Here is a 25864-nt window from a genome sequence, read left to right on the forward strand (position 1 = left end):
CCGATTCGTGGAACCCATGCGAGTGGTTTGCGCACCAAGACAACGTTCCCGCCCCACAGCATTGAGAGTGCTCCAGTTCGTGGCAAGACTCTTATGCCAACGCTGCCTTACCCCGCCCTTTCTACTTCTCGTATCTTGCCGCTTGCGACTTTTTAGCAGCAAAACTAAAGCGTTTTTAAGATGTGGAGGAGTTGAGATAACGACAGTCACACGACACGTTATGTTTCCTAGAGTTGCTCACAGTTTTTAATGGTGGACAATGTGATGGGACTAGTCTATTCTGTCCAAGAGAGTGTACTTTAGGCGTGAATAATGTTTTTATGTGCGAAAAGTAACTCATAACTCATTGCACGGTTACTGTCTACTTTAATACGAACAGCATCCCATCGATGTAGCGACGCACCGTATTCCTGAAGTGACGTTGATATTACACGCGTAGTGGTAATACCGGGGCATTCGTTTCTTCGGATATATGCCACGGTACTCTGATATTGTCCCACTTTGCTCTAGCGCTCCCTTGCGAAGATAAGCCATGAACATAGCGGCATGACGACGACTGCATGACGCGGACGCAGTGACGGTGGACTGAAGAAGAAATGATAACGGTAGGTTGACGGAGGCTGCACAACGACAACGGTAAGATGACAATGACATGCCTGTTCCTAAATTGTGACTATATGATATATCGACATGAGCAGGACGCAGACGACATGACTACAAAGAGATGAAATCGGTGGTTTGACGGCAACTGGAAGAAGAAGCAGAAGTTACAAAAATAGCCCAACGAAGACGGCATGACGACAGCAGTATAACAGCGGATGCATGATACCGCCAGTGACGACGACGCACTGACGACGATGGCATGAATACAGCGGCGCAATTACGACCGAATGACGACAACGTGATTATGATAGAATAACGAACAAGGAATTGCGTCGATGGATCGACGAAGCTGGTATGGTGACAACGGCATGACGACAATGTTATGACTTGGGAAGCGACGTGGAAAACGACATGACGACATGACGTGGGAAACGAACGCGGGAAGACAATGGCATGACAGCGGTGTGACGATGGCTGTGTGATGACGATGGCCCACGGCAACGGCGTAGCGTGAGTAGGATGTCGATTTTACAATCACGATGTAATGACCGCGGCGCAACGAGAGTCAGATGACGAAGCTGGTGTGACTTGAATGGCGCGACCATGACGACATGACGACGACGGTCTGACAACTGATGCACGGTATCAACCCTCTGAGGATGACGGCATGACAAGGGCGGCATAAGCACAATTGAATGTCGACAGTATGATTACGACAGAATTACGTAGAAACCTTGACATCCGTGGAATGACGAAGGCGGTAAGACGGAGATATGACGACAATGAGATGACGTTACAGTAATGATGACAATTATAAAATAACAATGTGACAACGACAGCATCACGGCGACTGTGTGACGATGATGGCGTAGCGACGATGTAGTGACCAGTCGTATGATAACGGTCGAATGACGACTTTGCAACGACAACGATGGCATCACGACCACGACCACATATCCAGTGGTGCAAGCAATTAGACAACTTGAACCACTGGCTCGGAGTAGAAAGTCTGACGTCGACAGCAAGACGAGATTCAGATTACCAAGCTTGAATGATGACGAATAAATGACCAGGATGGCATCACAATGAAGGTGTGATAAGGAATGCATGACGACTGTATGAGCACGATGACGCGAAGACGACGGCATGACGAGGGTCAGATGACAACTATGCAATGAGCACGATGGCATCCAGACCACGAGACCATACCCGCGGTGAGTGAGTGAAAAAATATTTTTGCAGGTCCGGCGAGGACGCGCACTCGTCGTGCGCCCGGCTAGTCCCACGTCCGAACCGGCATCTCTAGCCCACCAGTCCGGTCGCGGCCACGCCAGACGGCCAGGATTTGCTTTTCTAGAGCGGAGCTACGCAGAAGCGAGTCCCACTACCTCCTTGATAATCTCAAAAAAAATTATGGGGTTTTACGTGCCAAAACCACTTTCTGATTATGAGGCACGCCGTAGTGGGGGACTCCGGAAATTTCGACCACCTGGGGTTCTTTAACGTGCACCTAGATCTAAGTACACGGGTGTTTTCGCATTTCGCCCCCATAGAAATGCGGCCGCCGTGGCCGGGATTCGATCCCGCGACCTCGTGCTCAGCAGCCCAACACCATAGCCACTGAGCAACCACGGCGGGTCTTGATAATCTTGGGGTATGTCGACCCGCACTCACAGAGCATGTGCGCTAGACTGGAGCTCTGCCCGCAGGACAGACATGGATATGTGCTGGTCTGTAGAAATCTAAGCGAAACGGCTTGCGCCCTATTCAACTTGGGGTGAGGGGGTGGAAAGACCCTTCTAGGCATGTCGAAATATTTAATAATCTCGTTGTGAGTAGCGGAAGCGACCCTGTGACCATAACAAACAAGTAGCGAACATGGGCCACTGGTCGGCTAAAGAGGATAGATAGATAGATAGATAGATAGATAGATAGATAGATAGATAGATAGATAGATAGATAGATAGATAGATAGATAGATAGATAGATAGATAGATAGATAGATAGATAGATAGATAGATAGATAGATAGATTAGGTAGGTAGGTGGGTAGGTAGGTAGGTAGGTAGGTTCAGAACGACTGAAGTAGGCAAACAATGCGATTTACATTAAAAGAACAATTCTCATTGCTTTTCGGTCCACTCTCATATACTTGGTGCCCTGTAAAGAAAGGTTGAGCAATACGGCAAGACATGGTCAGGAAAGTTCAGCAAATATAATAAAAGAAGGCGCGATTTAACACCCGCTCAGAAACTCCGTAACGGTTCGAGCGCAGAAGGAGGCATTGTAAAGAAATCAATGCTGGTTGCTGGCCTCACGAAAGAAATTTACAAGCCATCTATTGTAACGCAGCAGGCGCTAAAGTGGAGCTACCACGAGGAATCACCTAATGTATCCTAGTGTATACAACTAACCCTTAGCCTACAATAACCGAATTCGGCCTGTTCGTCAAGTTTGTTCATGGTTCCGATCGGCGGAATGCCAGCATCTTACCCACACGGTAGTCTTTGCTTTCTTCTCAGTTTTCTTCACCTGTATCTTGTTAAGTTTGCTACCAAAACAGTTGACATTCCCCTGCTCTGAACAGTTATTCCACTAGTATATTGTGTCTTTATGTCAAGTACTTATCGCCTCGGTACCTTGTATCTGCACCATAATATTTCAATGTGTTTTTGCCGAGGCAACCTTTCCGAAATCCAAATGGGCGACTGGAGGGACTTACGTTCACGGAGCGCACGAGTAGGGTGTTTGGTTGAAGTTTTGGGACAGTCCGTCTGACTTACCTGTAATGACTGCTGAGCCCCAGCTTTTGCCTTAAGCATAATTGACTCAAAGTCAATTACGCCATCAAGATTACTTTCCGCACACTTAAAGCGAAAATTAAAAAAAGAACTACTTTTGTAGTCTCATATCACAGCCACCTAGGAAGAAAAGTATCACATTTTGTTTATAAAATATACAATTTTGGAACGTCAGTTTATCGTCTAGCATTCATCACGTACAGTCGCTATTCGCGTGTACAAACACGCTTCTTTTATAAAACAATACTGTGTGTTTCGGTGTAGACTGCCACATTTTTTTATTAAGTCACACGTGGCGGATAGCACAACATATAGTGCTTGAATGGATAACTTCCACAGGCACAGATTACTTGCGCGAGAAATTGAAATGCACCAGTGACTAATGACTAAACTTAACTAATTGTGTTTAGCTAACCACTTCCACATATTGCAATTTCCAAATGGTAGACAGTGAGACCTAAATACATGTTCACTAGGAAAGAAGTCTGTAGATAACTCGATTGTAAAGATATCTACCATCAAGATTGCGATAAAAATGCACTCTAGTTCCACTTATACTTTGACAAAACGCCGTTTTACCCATTGAAGCACAAACGTGGCTGGAGTGACATGGCATTTCTTCGCAGTTCGGGAATGAATATCTCGAAACTGGTGTCATACTGAACATTAATTCCAAGTCTCATTTCTAGAACTTCCAGGCTACAATTTGTAATCTGCCATATCTGCGATAAGTTATTTAGTTAAAAACTTCATTAATCAATTTTAGTAATCAGTCAGCTAAACATTTCCAAATCTCTTGCAAATGTCATTCATGACTTTGATTAATCGAGCTCAAGGACTGCAATTGTGCATCTACCCCAGGTTATTTTTACAAACTTGTGGCACTCTTCACAGGAACACCCACTATAAAAACTTTACATTGGCATAACAGGAAGATTGGCTTTGCAGAAATGCTAGAATAATAAATGTACACATCCATCTGTCGATATTGTAAGACAAAACAATTCAATATTTCTTAACTACATTGCATGATGGCGAGAGCGAATCACAGCAGAATTGACAGCACGTCAATATTATTAACAGTATGTACAAAACCATCTTGCTTATTTTTTGACATCATTTCTTATATACAAAACCATTTTGTCACTATTTAGGCGATTATTGCTTTGGTGTAAAGAAACTGAAATGTTCTCGTATATAAAATGCTACAGAAACAAGAGTAAGTCTGTTGGCTTTGCCCGAATGCTCAATGCATATGTTATTTCCGCAATGCACTTAATATTGGCTTCGTTTACGATCGTAAATGCGTGAACTGATGCATGCTTAGGGTGTGTGCAATCTTCTATGGATACCGAGAGTCGGTCAAGGCTTTGTTGGCCTTTTTACGTGGCAGTGACCTATTAGAAAGACTGTAATGGTGCAGTCTTTTTTTTTTCGAGCCTTCTTTTTGTCCCCGCTCTTCTTTCCTTGTTTACTTCCCCTTTACCTTCCCCTAGTGCAGGGTAGCAAACCGGAGGCTTGAAGTCTGGTTAGCCTCCCTGCCTTTCTCTCATTTGCATCTCTCTCTCTTTTGGGGTAACACTTAAACAACTCTGAGTAGAAATCAGTGCATCCTAACATGCAAATGTGGTCATGATGGCAAAGGTGTTTGAATCACACAACGTCCTCATTAAGAGCGTATGATTGAGTTACTTTCTAAACATGGTGGCTTGTAGCTCAATCTTGCACGGAAGCACGTCTGCTGTTCGCCTAATAATGCAGACGCTTGTTAACGCTCTCACATACAGACACTCATTCATGCCACTGGTATTCACAGAAAGCGATTTGGAGCAGGATTCTGCTAATAAAATTGCCTAACAGGCGTCGTAACGAAATTAAAGAACGGCTCTTGTTTGCAAAACACAGAAATTCTCCGGAGCTTTCAACTGCATTGTGTTGCACGTAGTATATGAACGTTCGTTTGGCATGGAAACTTAGTTCCCGTGCCAAGTTTCAGAAAACACATCAGAACCTCGATCACAGGTTTCGACTCTTCGTGGCCAGGCAGGGCAGTGATGCTGTCACAAGTGTCTTTCAATTGCTTTTTGTGTACTTGCTGATGAAAGCTTTGTTGGCGGTTGGGAGCTTCGTCTAGGGCCTTGCTTTACAAACGTCTTTGACACCTACATAGTTTGTCAGAAATAGTTTGTGCCACTTCTCTTTTTTCACCTCAGAAGAGTTAGGAGCGGACACTGCACCTGCACACTGGGAAAGTTGAACACACGACACCGCTTGGCTGCACGGTGCTTGCGCGTGAGGAACACGACAAAGGCAGCGCTGGGCTATGTGATGTTGCTTGCAAGGAAGACATAAGTTGTCGTCACATCCGAAGTGGAAGGCACTTGTGGCTTGGCAATTCACAGGCTTATCACAGTGACTTGCGCGCATTGCAAGTTTGTGTGGGAGTTCCACAAATTCTTAAGCCTGTGGTGACTTCACTTGCATCCGAGAGGCTTGAGAGCGGATGGTGTTAAAAGACGATTGACCTAGAAGTACACTGTGAGTTCATTGTGGCTGGGAGACTGGTTGCCAGTTGTCAGTGGTGTTACGCTGAAGTCTGGATCCAGTGCCGTCTGAAAAATGAAAGGGCCACTCTGAGTTATCTGTGATTTAAGGAGTCAACATCTTTCCGGTATTAATTGCTTCTTTGCAATTATGAAAGAAACTCTAGTCAGGTAACTCCAGCAATCACGGCGTCCTCGCTATAACAAATATTTATTGTGGGAATAAAAGAAATACCAAGTCGTCGGCAATAAATAACATCTTGTAAAAAATTATAGCTAAAGAGCTTGTATTCACCATTTGCAGCATCATGCATCTGCGTTTTGCAAGTATACGAGACCAGCACACGGAGAAAGAATACGCTGACATTATTGCACTAAACACAGCACACATAAAGTGGTTATAGTTGAATTCATAATTATACATCTTCAGCGTTCATTTTCTGTCATATTACCACGCATGATCACAGGTCAGGTGCAGGACAATGCACTAGATGAGAGGGTGATCGGTACCTGCTTTCTTTAAAGTGAATCATTCTGTACAGCGCGTATCCTCAAATTCTCATTCATAAAATCAGATCATCTCAATCAAGTAATTATCCGCGCATCCACAACGTCACTACCTTGTCACTTGCAAGGACGAAAATTTATGGCTAAGAAAGAAAAAGGCACCTGGCAGGAGCTCTATCGAAGCCATTTGCGTTTGCCTATATCTGTGAAAAGAAACTGTTTATTCGTAAAATTAAACTTCCAGCAGCGGCAGGACAGTGAGTAGTGTTATGAGGCACATACACTATCATGGCTTAAATGGCAGTAAGATTTTGCAATGCTCTGGAAAGGCTACTGCTTTGCGCCAATTTCTTATAGCTATTAGGTGCCGTTGAACAGTAACAATCACCACCAGCTCCTTCAAATCCACGTAAATCTGCCCGAAAAAGCACAGCGAGTACCAGTCGATTGTCGGCCTCCAATTTTCGGGTTCAACAAATGCTTATTGTCCCTGCCCAACTTGCATACATCACAAAAACTCGCTCCAGCCTCTGCTAGCAGTAGCACACCAAACATATGGGTTAATGGATTAAGAAGATAACATTAGTTTCCGATCACGAACACAGCGAGGACAGAGCGAGGTACTACAGACAAAGGACAGCCCATCTAGCGTCATTTCAACTTCAAGCATCATTCGGACAATAAAAAAATAGCGAGTCATACCTTGTTAGGCTGGTCGTCCTCCCAGTTGAGTTCTTTGACTTTCATTGGTATGGAGCCAATGGGCCACTGGACGCTCAGCAGTTTGCCATTGTACAGCAATGAAGGACCACCCAGAGGCGCCGTCATGCCGTTCCGAAGCGGCTCCAACCTGCCGTTGGGAAGCGCCCTACCATTGCGCTGCAGTCCGTTATTCTTGTTTATGCTTCCATTTTCAACAGGGGTGTCGAGACAGTCCGGGAGCGTCTCTCGTTCACTCATGTCCTCGGTCGTGTCGTCCGACTTGGCATCCGACAGGTTGAAGATGGGATTTTCGACACCAGCCAGGGGCCGCGGGGGGTTGATAAGCCTGCTGGTGGCGCTGCGAGGCGCTTTTATTGTCGCCACCTGCATGTAGAATATATGTTGTGAATGCATTATAGCCATTTTGAAACAAGCGAGTTGTTGCGCAGAGACGCTACAAGGCCACGAGAAAGTATATATAGAATGCGAAATGCAGCGCTACTCTATATGTGCTTTCTCGTGTATTGAGCATTGTCTGCGCTACAACTCGCTCGTTTCAAGATGAACATCCGAAAAGCCAGCATCGCCACTCGCCTGATTTCAACCTCCTACCGGTGTTTTCGAGGCAAGAGAAAACATGTGTAATGCACGGCTGTTCTGTCGGTATGGAAAGCATTCAGTAGGCTGGAACTTTAAGAATGCTTATTTATTTAAAAAAAAAGGTACAATTACGTTTATGTCGATGCCTTTGACAGGTTAGGCTTTTCTGCTGTGTTCTTTTTTTATTCTATCCTACAGATGGTTTGAAAGAGAAATGAAAAACCTTCTCGAGTATTCATTTTGAAACTGAGGCACATGGCGACGGCCACATATATATCCGGAGACAGATGTCCATCGGGCATTGTTCACAAGCTAACTTGCTGTAATAAATTGTACTAGCAATTGAAACAATTGTTTACATTGCACTGTGAAAGCGGTCGCTGCCACAAAACAGCGCCGCGTTGTTATATGTTGTGATTGGAGGAATATGTACACATCTGCGTCATGCGCGTTCATCAGCTTACTTTGAGCTTGGAAGACCCGCTTATAACCGTGAGTCATCGACGCCACTTCATAATATGAAGTGCAGTTGTCTGAAATGTTGAAGGTAAGAATAGCGCAATGTTATAGTACGAAAAAACTCAGTAAGCTCTGGAAAATTATACCACGAATAGCATCACCGACACGAGAAGTTGGCGCTAATTTCATGCATTCATGAAGAATGAGTGTTGAGCGGCAACGTTTTTAGTAGCTGTTTGTAAACACGTTTTTTTCCCAAGGATTACAGGACAGCAGCCAATATAAGCTAGCGCTCAATTAGGGTTTTCTTAATGTCTGAAAGTGAGTCTTTAAAAGTTGGTGTAGACGTTACTTTTTATTGGTTTGAAAGAAATGTTTCACAAATCTGTATGTATGATCAAACCAAACAGCCAAGAAAGCACGCGTACTGCATTCGTTTACTATTTTGGCACCAAGCTGTCCCCCGCTACTGACCGCTGGTGATGCAGTGAAGCGAGACGCTAATGCATCTCGTACAAAACTTAATTGCGTATATTCTCGAAACATATCTGTGAAATATACCAGGTAAAAGATTTTGCGCACAAAAGTCACTGGTCTATCGTCAGTGGTGCGCTCATCAGTAAAAGCTTTCGATAAATTTTGGAAAAGGAAAAAGAGAAAATTTTAATTTTTCCCATTTGTTTTATAGCTATGGGTCCGTTCGTCCAGTGCCCCCCTACCATTCCGCTTTGAGTTTCGCGTGACGTGGTTCGGCAGTAAAGTTCGGTTTTCAGGTCGCTTTTCATTGCGTTTATAAACACGCTTTCTCAACGTATACAGCCATGTTGTACTGGTCCTGATGTCTGGCGGCTGTAGTAAGCCAGCCCAACTGAGGGGGAGAGTAAGTCGGAAATGAGGAAGTGGGGTCGGGCATTCAGCTTGGCCCGTCCTTAGGATGTGGGTGGTGTATGTATGCCCTCCACAGTGGAGGCATAGCGGGTCTTCGGTGGTAACGTTGCGCAGGAGGTGAAGTCGTGCAGGGGTGTTCAGTGGGTTCGCTTCTGCTTGTCGTATGAGTGTTCTTTGGTGACATGTGAGTTCGAGGGCTTGGCGTGGAAAAGCGTGCCGAGACAGCCTGCAGTGTTTTACACCGGAGGCAGCCATGTGCCGCATATGCGTATAGTGCGGTTAAGCTCTGATATGCTTGAGTCCCGGAAGATAGTTTTTCGGCCGAGCTGGTGTACTCTTCACTTGCCAGCATGCCAGGATGGCCTGAAATCTACAGTACATCACGAGGAAGTGCAGGTGCGTAAGTAGTTGTGTAGAAATAGAGGTGGGGAGATCACAGCACAAAAGTTTTCGACACCCGTCCGTGCAGTCAGTACACTTCACTCAAATAATAGGAACTCATAGGAACTCAAATAACGGGTGTTTATGAGACTTCTTTCAGTTCAGCTGTACAAAACTTGTCTTAGCTATGAACCAACTAGCTCTGTTAAACACTATTCTTGCTATCATTCAGCATGCGATGTTATCCTTTTTGTCACCAATTTCTCACAGCTTCACCCAATAAAAACTGCCGGGGAACTGAAGATTCTGACAAGCACCACACGAAGCCCAACTAGGAAACGGGCGCTTAAACATCACGCTGCCCTTGTCAAGGAATTCGGATCACTGTGCTGAAAATGAAACCTGTAGCTCTTTTAAGACTGGTAAGAAAAAACACGGAATCTCACACATGCAGAGGTGTCATCGCCATACCTTATTCAGTGCTGTGTGACCATTGCCAGTGAAGGAAACCGGCAGTCTGTTGCGGAACTTTTTGCTGAAAAAAGAGATGAAGAAGCACAAGCTTGTTACAAGCAACTTCTCTACCGAGATTTTAAAAAAAACAGGCAGACTCAACTCCACTTCACATTTAGGTAAAGTGAAACATTCTTGGTGTGATTGGCTCATGAACCATGTTTATGTGCATTTGAAGTGTGATTTCCGAGGTACAAATATTAGCATTAGGAGCAGCACGTTATACGGAGAAAGCATTTTATTTGCAGTTACTTCTAGATAATCCAAATATTATATGCACCTATTTACATAAAGTACATTATACATACATAGTTTGTCAAAATTCGCTATGATGATCATAGTGTCGTGCTGCACTCGTGATATTTCTGGTGCGTCAGTCTCTTACAGTGCAACTGCAGATCGAAATGCGCCAAGTGTGTCAACACACTGGCTTGTCCACGAGAAAAGGTATCCTATGCCGCTTGTCGAAACATGCGTCCAGGGCGCTCGGCGTTAGAGGCCAGGCACGGACGAAAAAGTGTGTGCAACTCGGCACGGAAGCTTCGCTTGAAAACACAGTAGAAGTGCTAGAGCAACCAGTCAAGAAAAGCAGCAATGCAGGTGAGCTGGATGAGATATTTGATAGCCACAATGGAAAGAACACCGCAAATAATGTGGAACAGAAAGCCGGAGGAACTCATAGGATTTCCTGTGTGTTGCACTAGTTCTACGTCACATAAGTTTTGCGCACTCTTCCCACACTAAATCAGAGCACCTGTCAAGCAGGTCAGTATGCTAGAAGTAACGTAGTGATCATTTCTTTGTAGATTGAGAAGACAAGGACCGGTAATCTTATCCTAAATGTGAAATGCCCCATGTGACCAGATTCTGCAGACGTCAAAGTGGAATAGGAAAGGGGCGGAGGCGAGTGTCAGATCAGAAATTACATTCAACATTTGCCTCAAGTTTTGTTTATGTGAAGATCGGGAAACTCTTTTCCAAGTTTTTCAGCTAGTTTGTACCTTTGTATTGGCATCATTCGACGTGGCTTCCACCAGCACAGCGTGACAAGCAAACGGGCCTGCCGATGAACGGCGTGGTCAGTGCACTTTGGCTTGGCTACGACCGGTTATTCAATGCACTCCGCAATTCTTTGCAGCTTTTATACGCGACATTATAACGGTACGGAAAGCGAACCGTTCACTTTTTTTGGCGTAATTGATCGGAATCTCACTTTCTTCAGAAAAAAAAAATGCCGTTGAGACCTAAGGTCAAAGGAATTGTTTGCTTTCCGAACCATTAAAAGATCGCACCACCGTACCTCGCTTTCGGCAGTTATTTGTTTTCCCTGCTGCGTCCTCAGTGGTTTCTAAAGTGGCGCCACCACACCCAAGAAAATAACGTATTGGACACCATAAGGCTGGCATTTCGGGACAACTCGACTTGCGGAGAGGCTAAAGTGGGACATTACAACGTCCCAGACATACGCCGTGGGAACGGGGGAGCACGTTGGTTAAAGCCCAGTGTGTCCCACCTAAATATGGACGTCTAGTGAGGTCATTATTATTTCTTTTTAACACATATACACATATACACAGTTAACAGGAAAGCAAAAGTGAGGAGCAGGCTGGCAACTGCCACCGGAAGGGGCACAACGCCTGCCTACTCTTCTGAAGGGAGGTGACAGCAACAGAGAAATGGAAGCTAGGAAGGAGGGGATGAAAGAGGAAAGGAAAAGCAACAGGACAAATCTAAAGACTAAAGTAGAACACAGTACACTACGCACGTTGTTCTGCCGAGTTTTGACTCTACAGCCGGAATTAAAGTGACGCCGCGTCGAACAGCCTCTACAATTATCGACCACATCCATGCCTAATTCACTATGCGGCTAATTGTGCTCTACACGATGAGACGCCAAGTACCGCGCAATCACCGTTTCACCGGTAGTTGGTTCACAATATGCACTACAAGGTGTTTGAACCCGCCACCTCCCATCTTCGAAGGAAGAAGCATTAGGGCGCGGTACTGATGACACACAGCAGGGCCCGTCACTGAAGGTCACGCTACTGCAGAATGTTGAATGTTCACGCTACAAACGTGAACCTAAGTTAGTTAACTCTAGAGAGGTTAGTAGGGCGCGATGGGCCTGATCACGTTTAGATGCACAACCACTGGGGTATAAGCATTCCTCGAGTGTCGCACACCGCAGGCCAAGAAGGTGATAGTTTCTCACTAGCGACATGCGCTGTGCACTGAAAGTGGGACACTCAAATATAAGGTGCTGAAGTGTCTCGTAGCAGCCACAAGACGTACACAATGGACTTTCCACACGCCCTTGTCTGTATAAACGTTCGTGCACGTTCACGCAACCAATCCTCAGCTTGAGCAGTTGCGCTCTAGCGCGACGAGGCAAGCCTCGACCACGAACACGGAGCGGAAACGTTCCATTTGCGACACGCTGATCTGGATGCTGCTTGAGTAGGTGGCGACGAATCATCATACAAGCGTCATCAAGCTTGCACAAAATTTCTGGGCAGACACAGTTTTTATGAGCGCAACTTGAAGCGAGCCGATCAGCCTCTTCATTTCCGGTGATTCCTACGTGTGAAGGTATCCATTGAGCAACGAGAGATACCCCACGTGATGTAATTTTGCTCGCAGAGTCAGTAATGCTGCGCACAGGTGGACAATCAAGCTCACTGCGTTGTAACCTGCTAAGGGCAGCACGGGGTTCCGTAAAGATGACAACCTTCTTTGTAATTAACTCCTCTTACACGTATTTCAGTGCAACATTAATCGCTGCTAGTTCCGCAGATGTTGACGAAGTTGGATTAGGTATTTGAAAGATACGTCGTACTTGAGTTGAAGGGCAGAAAAAAGCTGCAGAGACGCCTTAACCGTCGTTGTGTACAGATGCATCTGTGAAAACTTTAAGATAATCTGGAAACTTTTCGAACAAGTGAAACTGAGCCAATTGGAATGTTGCCGACGCAGCCATATCACACTTTTTGTGCATGTCAGGGATTGTGAGGTAAACGGGGAATACGTGTTTTCTGATGCCTTTTGGAGGCGGAAACGTATCTGAAGCAGCATGTTCAGAAATGGTAGTGATATCCATAAATAATGCCTGAATTTTTCCCATGCGGCATAACGGGCGGTGAATGAGACGATCAAGGAGCGATTGACCATTCGATGTGTGGTGTAGACGCTCAATATGATACAGGGCTCTCTGATCTGCTTGCAGCCTCAGGGGTAACTGATGCGCTTCAGTAAGTAATGCAACAGATTGCGCCTCACGAGGTAATCCAAGCATTAGTCGAAGGGCGACGCGATGATCTCGCTCCAGTTGGGCCATCAAACCAGGTGGTATGTTCAAAATTGGTAATGTGTACAGCATGCCTCAGAGTACAGATGACTGGTACACCTGAAGAGCTGTTGTTTGGTCGCAACTAGCACCTCGAGCAGTCAAGGCGGCCACATACTTAAGTAGGGAGCGAGAATTGCGTCGTGCGATCATCCACAATTAACCCCAAATAATGGAGTTGTCGCACCCAGTTTATAAGCGTTTCGTCAAGATACAGTCGGTTCATTGTACGACGAGCGCGTTGTTTGGGTGATATGCTACTGCAGCCGACTTAGCAGGTGATATGAGCCGGCCAACTTCCCCCAAGTACACCGAAGTAGCGTTGAGAGCTCTTTGCAAGCTTGCACGAAGCCGCGGACGAAGGTGCGAAGGGCCGCTTATCCACAGAGCAATGTCATCTGCGTAGACAGCTATGCTCACAGAGAAGTCAGTGTCTCGAGGCAAACGACTTGGAAGCGCGGCAAGTACCGCGTTAAACAAAAGCGGCGATGATACGCTGCCCTGTGGAACACCGTACTTCACATTTCGATATTCACTAGTTACTCCTCCGACACGCACTTTCATCCGGCGCTCCGATCGAAAATTATGCACAAATTGGAGCAGACGACCCGAAATTCTCGCGGCTGCAAGAGCGAAAATAATCGTCTTATGCGGAACTGAATCGAAAGCTTGCTGTATGCCTAGGAAGAGCATGTAGGCGGAATGCTTGTTTTCTTTAGCGAGTGCTGAGACAAGGTCTGATATGCTGTCCAGAGCCGAACGGCGGCGACGAAAGCCACTCATGACATAAGTAAAAAAATTCAGCTCCTCTAGACTGATATCTAAGCGAAACAAGACGATTCGCTCCATTAACTTGATGATAATTGAAGTTAGGGATATTCGTCGGTAGGACTTGAGGTGCATTGCAGGACGCCCGGGCTTTAAAATTGGTATTACCACGGACGATTTCCACTCAGCAGGGATTACACCAGTTCTCCGTACTTCATTATACTCGTCCTATATACGGTCATGGAAAACTCTTATCAACGTTCCGCCATGCTTGGTACGTCACACCAACTGTGCCTGGAGCAGTGCGGCGTTTGGCGAGGCTCAGCGCGTGTCGCAGCGCCTCAAGAGTGAAATCTGCCTCGTCCATCTGGCAGGCTGGACCGTAGGAAGCGGTTATGGTGCTTTGACTTGTCAAAGAAGCAAGGTCGCTAATTGTGGTGTCACTGGATGCAGGAGGGACGAAAATGTCTGTAAATGCCTCCGCTATTACTTTTGGTGACTGGCCAGTCGCAATGCTCAATGTAGCCGTAGGATTCTTGCAGATTTCAGAAGTGCGGTGAGCCTTCAGTACGCGCCATACATTTTCAAAACCACTTCCAGTATGCAACGAACTACACAAAGCTTCCCAGCTCTTGCGACGAAGCTGTTTTGTATGCCGCCGTATGGCTGTATCAATGCGATTGTATATAGTCCAGTCGGTGCGTCGTTTAGAGCGCTGTGCCCGTCTATAAGCCCGCCGCCGACATGTGCGGAGCCGCAAAAGCTTTAGATCTGGATTTGGTTTGCCGATACTCCGTCGTCGTTGTACTGTGGTATTTTGTAAGCACTCACTCATAAGCTTAAATAGGCTGTCTTGAGATGGTGCCTCTGAGATCAGCTGTCGGAACTTGTCCCAGTTGGTAACTGCACAAACGACATCCTGGCGACCCGCAGTATGTGTTGGTGTTAACCAAATGGGTAGGTGATTTGAGCCCCACGGGTCGGGTTCACATGACCAGGCTAAGCACACATCTCTCGTTGATATCGCAAGGTCTATAGTGGAATGCTCCTTCCCTCTACCTTTAAATGTAGGTGAACCGTCATTCAGTATTTGGAGGTCATTCTTGATAGTGGTCTCGTTAATCTCCGCCCCACGATTGTCTTGGGGATGGCTACACCATCGTGGATGGTGGGCATCAAAATCTCCGCATAACACAAACGATGCACCCCAACGAGACACTAAGCACTCAAGTAGCGAGGTAGCGGAAGGACGTGTAGGCCTGTTGTATATGCTTGCCACCGTCGTACACACACCTCCGAGGCTCACAGTAACAGCTACACACTCAAACTCATCGTCACAGATGTCGTCTATGTCAATAACCGCGAAGTCCAAGTCAGCACGAACGTACACTGATGCTTTTGAAGCGTTGCGCGTGTGCGCCGCCTCCACACACTGGAAAAAGCAGCAAGCTGGTTCCGCGCATCGAGTGTTACTGTGGACACCCACGAAGCCTGGCAATCGATATTCGTCTTTCCTTACGTTAGTTTCCTGAAGCGTTATAACGCCTGGTGGAGTCTTCATAGCGATGAGTCGAAGGACTAGATCAGCGTGCCGCGGTCGCACCAACCTGACATTCCATTGCAGCACAAAGGGGCGAGGCTGCCGACAACTGTTAGAATTGTTTCCGGTAAAACGTCTAGCGAAGGCCGTCGAGGACAGGAACGAGTGCCTCCAAACGGTGCTCTGCTGCTGACGCTGCTGGTGTCTGGCGACCGGCGATGAGAGATCTGATGATGTTGACAAGCATCTTTAGAAGATTGACAAGTTGCACATCGTCGTTGGCTGATACCGGTTTAGGTACTGTGTTTGCAGTGCTTTCCACTTTCGAAGTCTTTGTAGATACTTGTTCCGACGGTTTCGATGTAAGCGCTGGCCACGATGTGTTTGAGAGGCAGAAGGTCCGCCCCCCTACTTTCCGATGCGCTGTGTCTTTGTCACTCTTTGAACGCGCTGCTTTTCCAGTCGCTGGGGCAGCACTACGGCGACGAGAGCATTTATCTCCTGCTGCCTTCTTTTTGGCTTTCTCTTTTAGTGTCTTTACTTCATTTTTCAATGAGGGACATTCTTTATCCGTTGCCAAACGTTCACCATTATAGTTAGGGCACCGATAAGCCTGACTTTCACAGGAATCGACATGGTGATTCCCACCGCATTTGGCACAGACCAGATCTGTGGCGCAAAAGCCCTGAACATGACCAATCTTAAAACATTTATGGCACTGCAGAGGCCGTGGTACGAAAGCTCGAACAGGATAGCGCACAAGTCCAGCCTTTATATGACTAGGCAGCTTTCCAGAGGCGAAAAGTATCTTCATACACTTTGACGAGCCCAGCCTTCGAACGCTAATTATTTTGCATGGTGGCGTGCAAACGATCATGTTCTTAAAAACGTCGTCTTTAAGATCCAAGTCTACATCAGATACGACACCAACTGCTATATTTGTACCCTGTGGTATGTAGGGACGCGTGTGGACCCCACAGATTTCAGACAAAGCAAGTAGAGTTTGCACCATCTTGTCATCATTTGTGTCAACAGCAATGACATTTTTCCAGGGGTTCACGCGAACCTCTTGGATTAGTCCAGGGGCAAGTTTGAAGAAGAAATCATTAAGTTTCTGTCGAGAGATAGCATTCAAGCTTAGCATCGCGTCGACGGGAATGAAAGCTACTGTCGTAGTCTTGGTGGTGCTGTAAATGATAGTCCCTTCACTTGAGGACGATGCCGGAGACGTCCGTCGTGGGCGGCGGTACTTGACAGGTATGAAAGCATCCGTATTTTCCGATCTTGAGTCAGAATGTTCGGAAACAGTAGCATCGGATTCTACTGCCGAACTGAGCCGCTTCCGAGCCGCGGGCGGTCTATGCTGACCGCCAGATGCGTCCAATACCATATCTTCCATGGCAAGCTCCGCGGGGAGGATCTCCTAGCAGAGTAGAAGACTTCAGGGTGAGCTTAGACATTACATATATGGAGTAACCGAATTTTCCGCATACTAATCAAAGCGCCTATGGCGAATACTCCAGAAGAAGGAACCACGAAAAGAGAAAATAGGAAAGTGAGTGTGAGAAATGCAAAGAAGTGTGGTAGACGCCGAGTGTCGTCAAAATTTTGCGTAGTTGCACAATAGCGGCGGGAGTATTACAGCAGACACAATCAAAAACACACTCTTGTATACCTTGTTTTACAGAAAACTTCCTTGCATTTTCAAATGTGTGTGGAGTATGACACTAATTGCGATCAAAGTTCTTGATATGCTGGATATTTCTTCATTGTGTCGCGGGGTGTAAGCTGCCAAAACTACGGGGTGGCTATGCAAGACGTCGTGATGTGGAGCCCTGAATTAATTTTAACTAGCTGGTGCTCTTTCAGGTGCACCTAAATTTCTGTCCCTAGGCGTCCTTTGTTGCCTCAGTCGAATTACTGCCGCTGTGGCGAAAAAATCGAAACAGCAACATCGGGCTCAGCAACAAAGCGCCATGGACGCAGATAAAGGGCCCATCTCAGAGTTTCTTGCAAATATGCATGCATTCCTCAGTGGTTATCTCCAATTATTCATATAATGCTGCCCGAGCCTGCTAAAGAATGTCTAATTATTGGCCTTGTATTTCCTAGTTAGGCAGCATATAGCACCTACTCACTTCTTTTGCGCCAGCCCGCAGTGTAATATGCTTAAAACAATTTCACAAAAATGTCACAATGTCACAAAATTTCATTTCTCGACCTCTGCCGTTGTAGTGCCGAGTTATCACACTCCTATATATTCTTCACATATAGATAGATATAATTTATGCCACCTAGAATATTGACACGTGTGCTTATCTTTATCGGGCGACCACGTTTCGCCGCTTAACAACTGTAATCGCACAGCGACGGACGCGCCTGCATGTATCCGACGTTTCTGGAAAGTTATCGATGCTTCTACCCCGCTGTCTGTTGTCGCTGAACCTTATGTTATCTGATTTCATCACCTGACGCGAATGGTGTAGAAATTTGTGGAATGTACGCGGGTCCGAACGATTAGTCTGGAACATTCGACGACTGCTCTATAAAAGCCGACGCGCTTGACCCGCTGATCAGATTTCCGACGATCGCCGACTCTGTTCGCCGCTTTCATTGTGCTATGAGTGTAGCCTGTTTTGTGGGCACAGGTTCGCCCAATAAAATCTAGTTTTGCCTTTCACAGTATTGCTACTGCGTTCTTAACGTCACCACCACGTGACATCTGGTGGAGGTGCTTGTGCGTTCATGTACCGAACGCCCCCGCAAAGCCGCGATCCAAGCCCGAAGCCCGAGGACAGAACCAACATCGCCCAAGACCAGCGTGCTAGCCGCAGACTGCAAGGACTGCCCCCAGAGCACGGACTTCTACCTGAGACGACAAAGAAGATCGTGGTCAAGACAACCCCAATGGCTGCCCCAGCGTCCCCCGTTATCCTACAACAACCTCGGGACCCACCAACCTTCCATGGAGCAGCGACTGAAGACCCGGAATCATGGCTGGAGACCTACGAACGAATCGCAACATTCAACAACTGGGACTCCGACGAGAAGCTGCGGCATGTCTACTTCGCCTTAGAAGACACCGCCAGAACTTGGTTTGAGAACAGGGAATCGACCTTGACAACGTGGGACCTGTTCCGTACCGGCTTCCTACGCACCTTTACAAGCGTCGTGCGCAAGGAAAGGGCTGAAGCTATGCTGGACGCCCGAGTGCAGCTGCCAAACGAGAACGTCGCCATCTTTACGGAAGAAATGAGCCGTTTGTTCCGCCACGCCGACCCGGATATGGCCGAGGAGAAGAAAGTCCGCTTACTGATGCGTGGTGTAAAGGAGGAACTTTTCGCCGGGATGGTAAGAAGCCCACCGAAGACCGTCGAAGAGTTTCTTCGTGAGGCGACGAACATTGAGAAGACACTCGAGATCCGGAACCGGCAATTCGATCGCCGCACGAACTATACAAACTACGCCGGGGTTCAATCACTCGCCACCGACGACCTACGCGAGACTATCCGAGCTGTCGTGCGGGAGGAGCTACAAAAGCTTTTCCCATCATCACAGCCTCAAGTGGCTTCGATTGCCGACACCGTGCGTGAGTAGCTCCACCAACAGCTTGGAGTAGCCCATGAATCGCCGCAGCCTGAGCCGCAAGCGGTGACCTACGCCGCCGTCGCGCGCCGTCAAGGTCCCCCTCCGCGAACGCGCCAGGGCCCTGTCACGCCGCAGTTCCGTCGTCCGCCGCCGCCGCAGCCAGCACGACCACCTGTCGTCCAGCGTACCTACGCGAGGAAGACGGACATTTGGCGCGCTCCTGACCACCGCCCGCTCTGCTACCACTGCGGAGAAGCGGGTCACGTCTACCGACGATGCCTATACCGGGAGATGGGACTGCGAGGTTTCGCCGTGAACGCTCCGCGCCCGCAGCAAGGTGAACGCCCCCGGGATATCGCCGACTACCTCGCCGCTACTCGGTGGAGCTCTCGACGACCGTCGCGTTCGCCATCACCAGGCCGCTACCTGTCACCGCAGCGCCGACCATACACTGGCCCAGCCCGGGGCCGGTCAGCGAGCCCATATCCGGAAAACTAAAGGCAGCAACCGATGGAGGTGCGGTTGCTGTTCGTCGAACTGACGAAGATCCTCCGCCGCCGACGAAGACGCCGAAGAAACCATCTCGACGACATAATAACGACACGCCACCGTCCCGAGGAAGTCAGGAAGCCAAGACTACACCGACGAAAGACGACTTGACGATGCGACGTACCAGCTTCAGTTCAACACGACGCAGCCGTGATCCGACGCCAAGACCCAACTGCAATGCAAGACAAAGAACCACCGACCTCGGCGTACTTCTAGACGGCCACGCAGTCACCGCCTTAGTCGACACAGGCGCCGATTACTCAGTCATGAGTGGACACATCGCCGTCCAGTTAAAGAAGGTTAAGACTGCATGGGAAGGCCCTCAAATTCGGACCGCTGGAGGACACCTGATTACGCCGACAGGAATGTGCACGGCAAGAATTACCATTCACGACCGCACTTACCCTGTCACCTTCGTTATCCTCCAACAGTGTTCACGAGACGTCATTCTCGGCATGGACTTCCTCAACCAACACGGCGCAGTCATCGACCTGAAGTCGAAGTCCATAACGCTGTCGGAAGATCGTGCGATACCGCCGGAGAGCCCTCGTAGTCACCACGCCTTGAGTGTGCTCGAACATCAAGTGAGCATCCCGCCTCGCTCCAGCATTGTTATTTCGGTCGGCACCGAAACACTCGCTGACGTAGAAGGCGTCATCGAAGGTGACCAACGTCTACTGCTAGACCGTGAAATTTGCGTCGCAAGAGGGATCGCTCGACTGCACGGAGGAAACACGAAAGTGTTGCTGACAAACTTCAGCCAGGAGTTCAAGCACATCAACAAGGGCACGACGATCGCATACATCGAGGAAATTCTGGAAAACAGCAATGCGTTTGTCCTCTCGGATTCCGCCGCATCTACCCCGACAACCTTAGTTCCCGAGCCAGACTTCGACATAAATCCAAGTCTGCCCGCGATTAAGCAACAATAGCTCAGAAGTCTACTTCGACGATACAAAGAGTGCTTTTCGACGTCATCAAAGATTCGACGAACCCCAGTCGCAAAGCATCGCATAATAACCGAAGAGGGCGCTCGACCTCTCCGCCAGAGCCCATACCGAGTTTCGACAAGGGAACGCGAAGCTATAAGGCACCAAGTCGACGAAATGCTGCGCGACGACATCATCCAGCCGTCCAAAAGCCCGTGGGCATCTCCTGTAGTCTTGGTGAAAAAAAAGGACGGAACCCTGCGTTTCTGCGTCGATTATCGTCGTCTTAACAAGATCACGAAGAAGGACGTAGACCCCCTCCCACGGATAGACGACGCACTGGATCGGCTCTGCAACGCTAAATACTTCTCGTCAATGGACCTCAAGTCTGGCTATTGGCAAATAGAAGTCGACGAAAGAGATCGCGAAAAGACGGCCTTCATCACCCCAGACGGCCTCTACGAGTTCAAGGTTATGCCATTCGGACTATGCTCGGCGCCTGCAACGTTCCAGCGCGTGATGGACACGGTTTTAGCAGGATTGAAGTGGCAGACCTGTCTCGTTTACTTGGATGACGTCGTCGTCTTCGCCGGAAATTTCGACGATTACCTGACGCGGCTTGCGACAGTACTAGAGGCCATCAAGTCATCAGGGCTCACTCTGAAGGCGGAAAAGTGCCGATTCGCTTACGATGAGCTTTTGTTTCTAGGCCACGTCATCAGCAAATCAGGAGTACGCCCCGACCCACAGAAAACAGCTGCCATCGCAAAGTTCCCGCAGCCAACCGACAAGAAGGCAGTGCGCAGATTCCTTGACATGTGTGCCTACTATAGGCGCTTTATCAAGGACTTCTCACGTATCGCGGAGCCGCTAACACATCTAACCAAATGTGATGTCGAGTTCAAGTGGGAAACGCCGGAGGCCAAGGCATTTCAAGAACTCAAACGACGCATGCAGTCGCCGCCGGTACTTGCACACTTCGACGAGGACGCCGATACCGAAATCCACACTGACGCCAGTAGCCTAGGCCTCGGTGCCGTCCTAGTTCAGAGGAAAGAAGGACTTGAACGGGTGATATCGTATGCTAGCCGGTCGCTGTCAAAAGCGGAAAGCAATTATTCTACGACTGAAAAGGAATGCCTCGCCATCATTTGGGCTACAGCTAAATTCCGCCCTTACCTCTATGGCAGGCCATTCAAAGTCGTCAGTGACCATCACGCGTTGTGTTGGCTAGCGAGTATAAAGGATCCTTCAGGACGACTGGCGCGGTGGAGCCTCAGACTACAAGAATACGACATCACTGTAACCTACAAGTCCGGACGAAAACACTCCGATGCCGATTGCCTATCACGCGCCCCCATTGACCCGCCGCCGCAAGATGACGAAGACGACGACGCCTTCCTTGGAATGGTAAGCGCGGAAGACTTCGCTGAACAGCAACGGGCAGACCCGGAGCTAAAAGGCCTCGTGGAATATTTGGAAGGGCACACCGACGTTGTCCCCAGGGCATTTAAGCGCGGATTATCTTCCTTCACGCTTCAAAACAATCTACTCGTGAAGAAGAACTTTTCACCAGTCCGCGCCAACTACCTTCTTGTTGTCCCGTCAGGACTTCGTCCAGAAGTATTGCACGCCCTACATGACGATCCGACCGCTGGACAACTCGGATTTCCCGGACACTATCGAGGATACAAGAAAAGTATTATTGGCCGCGCCTGACCGCCGACGTCGCCCGTTATGTCAGAACATGCCGAGACTGTCAGCGACGCAAGACACCGCCGACAAGGCCAGCCGGATTACTGCAGCCAATCGAGCCTCCTTGCCGACCATTCCAGCAGATCGGGATGGACTTGCTGGGACCCTTTCCGACGTCAACAACCGGAAATAAGTGGATCGTCGTGGCGACGGACTACCTCACCCGCTTCGCTGAAACTAAAGCACTGCCGAAAGGTAGCGCAGCCTAAGTGGCGAAATTCTTTGTTGAAAACATCCTGCTGCGACATGGCGCCCCAGAAGTCCTCATCACCGACAGAGGAACGGCTTTTACAGCGGAGCTCACCCAAGCCATACTGAAATACAGTCAAACAAGGCACAGGAGGACAACGGCCTACCATCCGCAGACGAATGGTCTTACGGAGCGGCTGAATAAGACCCTCGCCGACATGCTAGCGATGTACGTCGACGTCGAACACAAGACCTGGGATGCCGTCCTGCCGTACGTAACATTCGCTTACAACACGGCGGTGCAAGAAACAACACAGATCACGCCGTTTAAGCTGGTTTACGGCAGGATCCCGACAACGACGCTCGACGCCATGCTGCCCCACGTCACTGACGAAGAGAATGTTGACGTCGCTAGCTATCTGCAGCGCGCCGAAGAAGCTCGACAGCTCGCCCGCCTACGGATCAAGAACCAACAGAGGACCGACAGCCGACACTACAACCTCCGACGACGCTTCGTCGAGTACCAGCCCGGCGACCGTGTTTGGGTTTGGACACCGATACGCCGACGAGGTCTGAGTGAGAAACTATTGCGCCGCTATTTCGGACCCTACAAGGTCATTCGACGTATTGGCGCACTGGACTATGAGGTCGTGCCAGACGGAATTTCGCATTCACAGCGGCGCCGCGCACGATCTGAAGTGGTCCACGTGGTGCGTCTGAAACCCTTTTACGGACGCTGACGAACTTCCTTATTTTATTGTTTTCTTTGCTACGGGTGTTTTTCTTTATTACTTTAGTTTGTATGCAGCGTCGGGTCGATGCTTTTTAAGAGGGGGGTATTGACACGTGTGCTTATCTTTATCGGGCGACCACGTTTCGCCGCTTAACAACTGTAATCGCACAGCGACGGACGCGCCTGCATGTATCCGATGTTTCTGGAAAGTTATCGATGCTTCTACCCCGCTGTCTGTTGTCGCTGAACCTTTTGTTATCTGATTTCAACACCTGACGCGAATGGTGTAGAAATTTGTGGAATGTACGCGGGTCCGAACGATTAGTCTGGAACATTCGACGACTGCTCTATAAAAGCCGACGCGCTTGACCCGCTGATCAGATTTCCGACGATCGCCGACTCTGTTCGCCGCTTTCGTTGTGCTATAAGTGTAGCCTGTTTTGTGGGCACAGGTTGGCCCAATAAAATCTAGTTTTGCCTTTCACAGTATTGCTACTGTGTTCTTAACGTCACCACCACGTGACAATATATTCTTCAGTGTCAATGTTACTCATTTCAGCAGTGTAAATTTTGCAGCAAATGGCCTGGAGGAACATATGGTAAAAATTTGCGCACGTCCTACGGTCAGTACGGACCCATATTACGCGAGGCATTCTGCAGGTAACTGACTATCCAGCATTGTTCAGCGTTCCGCAGAGCGTTACCAGGTGGACCAACGGGTTTGTATAAATCGACAAGTTGCATGCGTGACGCGAGCACACAGGCATAACGACAGCAGCAAGACGAGGACCACGTTGACGATTGTATGACTGCAGCGACATGATTTGTACGCTGGCCGTTTGCGCGAATTTAAACACGGTGATTGTTACGTTCTGCACACATAGTTAATGAGTGCAATGGATTGCAATGGGTGCACCGCTTGCGAGCTCATCAGCGACTAAGTGTTATGAGCCCCGAGACCTGAGTGGCGTCCTCTCGCGCGTGACGTCAGAGTGGGGACTCCGCTACCGAGCTGCGCCTGCGCTCGCTACGTGAAGGCAGCTTGGCGCTGTCGGCCAACCTGTTCTTCTTAAGTTTTTGCAATGCGAGTCTGAAGGCTTGTAGAACGGTGTATATGGGATGTTCCAATACACTGTTTCCTACGAAATTGAACGGATTCACCATCGTCACCGAGATTAGTGTCTATTGCTCCTGGCGTCGTCTGCTATAGCCACCAATGTGTACGCATGCGTGTGTGGCGTTGGTTTCTCGTCATTGCTGTACCGTTGTCGCGGCACACTGATAATGATTTGTCGGCGGCCTTTTTCGAGGATGAACTGCAGCATTTGGCTTTCATCTACTTCGTCGGCTCTGTAGTACTGTGTTTGTCGGTCCTGTGCATGCTGCCTGTTTGGTCACGTGCTCCGTTGGCCACAGGCAATCCAATTTTGTTGCTGCCCAGCGCGTTAAGCAAATCACGAAAGACGTTCGATGGCATTGTCAGGAAACGAGGTGGTCGCTGCGGTGTAGTAACGCACATACTGCTTGAGCAGCATTCACCTTCGCAAGGCAATCTTAAATAATATTAATTGCTTCCATCGCGACACACTTCGCCCCTGCAAGTTAGACGGTTCAGCATAACCCTCTCTTTCTTTGCTCGTGCCAAGGGTAGCGAGCACATTTTCCTTACTGTGTTTATAGCGATGAGAATTAACGCTATAAACACAGCTGACAACCTTTGCTTCAATCACCCTTTTCAATATACGTAGATTTGTAAGCGCATCATACGTATTTAAATCTAAAACAAGAAAGTTTAGAAGTTCAGGCTGGCTGGTACTTGACAGAACAAGTAGCTGGAGCGCTAAACATACTAGGAAATAAAGGAAGTGGGGGGAAGGGTAGGAGTACAAATTCTCAATCAAATGTTCACAGGAGTTCTTGCGTTTTCTTTTTCAATGTATAACAATATTTTTATTTCTGCGGTGACAAAGTGATGTCATTAGAGCGGTCTCCAGTAGCATGAAAGTGCGTTGAACAGAAATAGTCCTATGCTCACCTAAGCAAACAATATTTCTGCATTAGAAAGTAGTGATGAAATTTAATTGCAAGAAAATAGACTACAGCATGCTTGAGGATTGCGAAACATCAAGGAGAGTGGTTCAACTAATGTTCGAGATAAACCGCTTGTCAATGAAAAATTACATTTTTCTGGTCTGAAAAAGATTTATACATGCCGCACCAAGTGACTAGAATTGTGAGCGAAATTAAACATTTGTATTCAACTAAAATCCTACTTAGCCGACGCAAGATTTTGTGGATGAGTCCTGCGATCGTGCTTCATTTCAAACGCTGCGTATACTCTCGTTTACTCCCTCGGCACGATGTTTTATTGTTGAGTCACCAGATGCAAACCACCATCTGATTATGAGGCACGCCGTAACGGAGGACTCCGGATTCATTTTGACCACCTGTGGTTCTTTAACGTGCTCTAAAAA

At 48.0% G+C, this 25864-nt stretch overlaps 1 protein-coding gene across 1 annotated transcript in view; it reads right to left on the minus strand.

Annotated features, from left to right (window-relative positions):
* Positions 1-3579: 3579 nt before the first annotated feature.
* The window catches only part of LOC142573084 (protocadherin-like wing polarity protein stan), a 290575-nt gene continuing 268290 nt past the window's right edge, over positions 3580-25864 (minus strand). The window contains exons 14-16 of the mRNA XM_075682598.1: positions 9955-10018; positions 7156-7539; positions 3580-6015 (exon numbers count right to left, since the gene is read on the minus strand). Coding sequence (XP_075538713.1) covers positions 5929-6015; positions 7156-7539; positions 9955-10018 — 535 coding nt within the window. The 3' untranslated portion in view covers positions 3580-5928. The remainder of the gene's footprint in view (positions 6016-7155; positions 7540-9954; positions 10019-25864) is intronic.

The sequence above is a fragment of the Dermacentor variabilis genome, chromosome 2, assembly GCF_050947875.1.
Source record: "Dermacentor variabilis isolate Ectoservices chromosome 2, ASM5094787v1, whole genome shotgun sequence".
NCBI lineage: Eukaryota > Metazoa > Arthropoda > Arachnida > Ixodida > Ixodidae > Dermacentor > Dermacentor variabilis.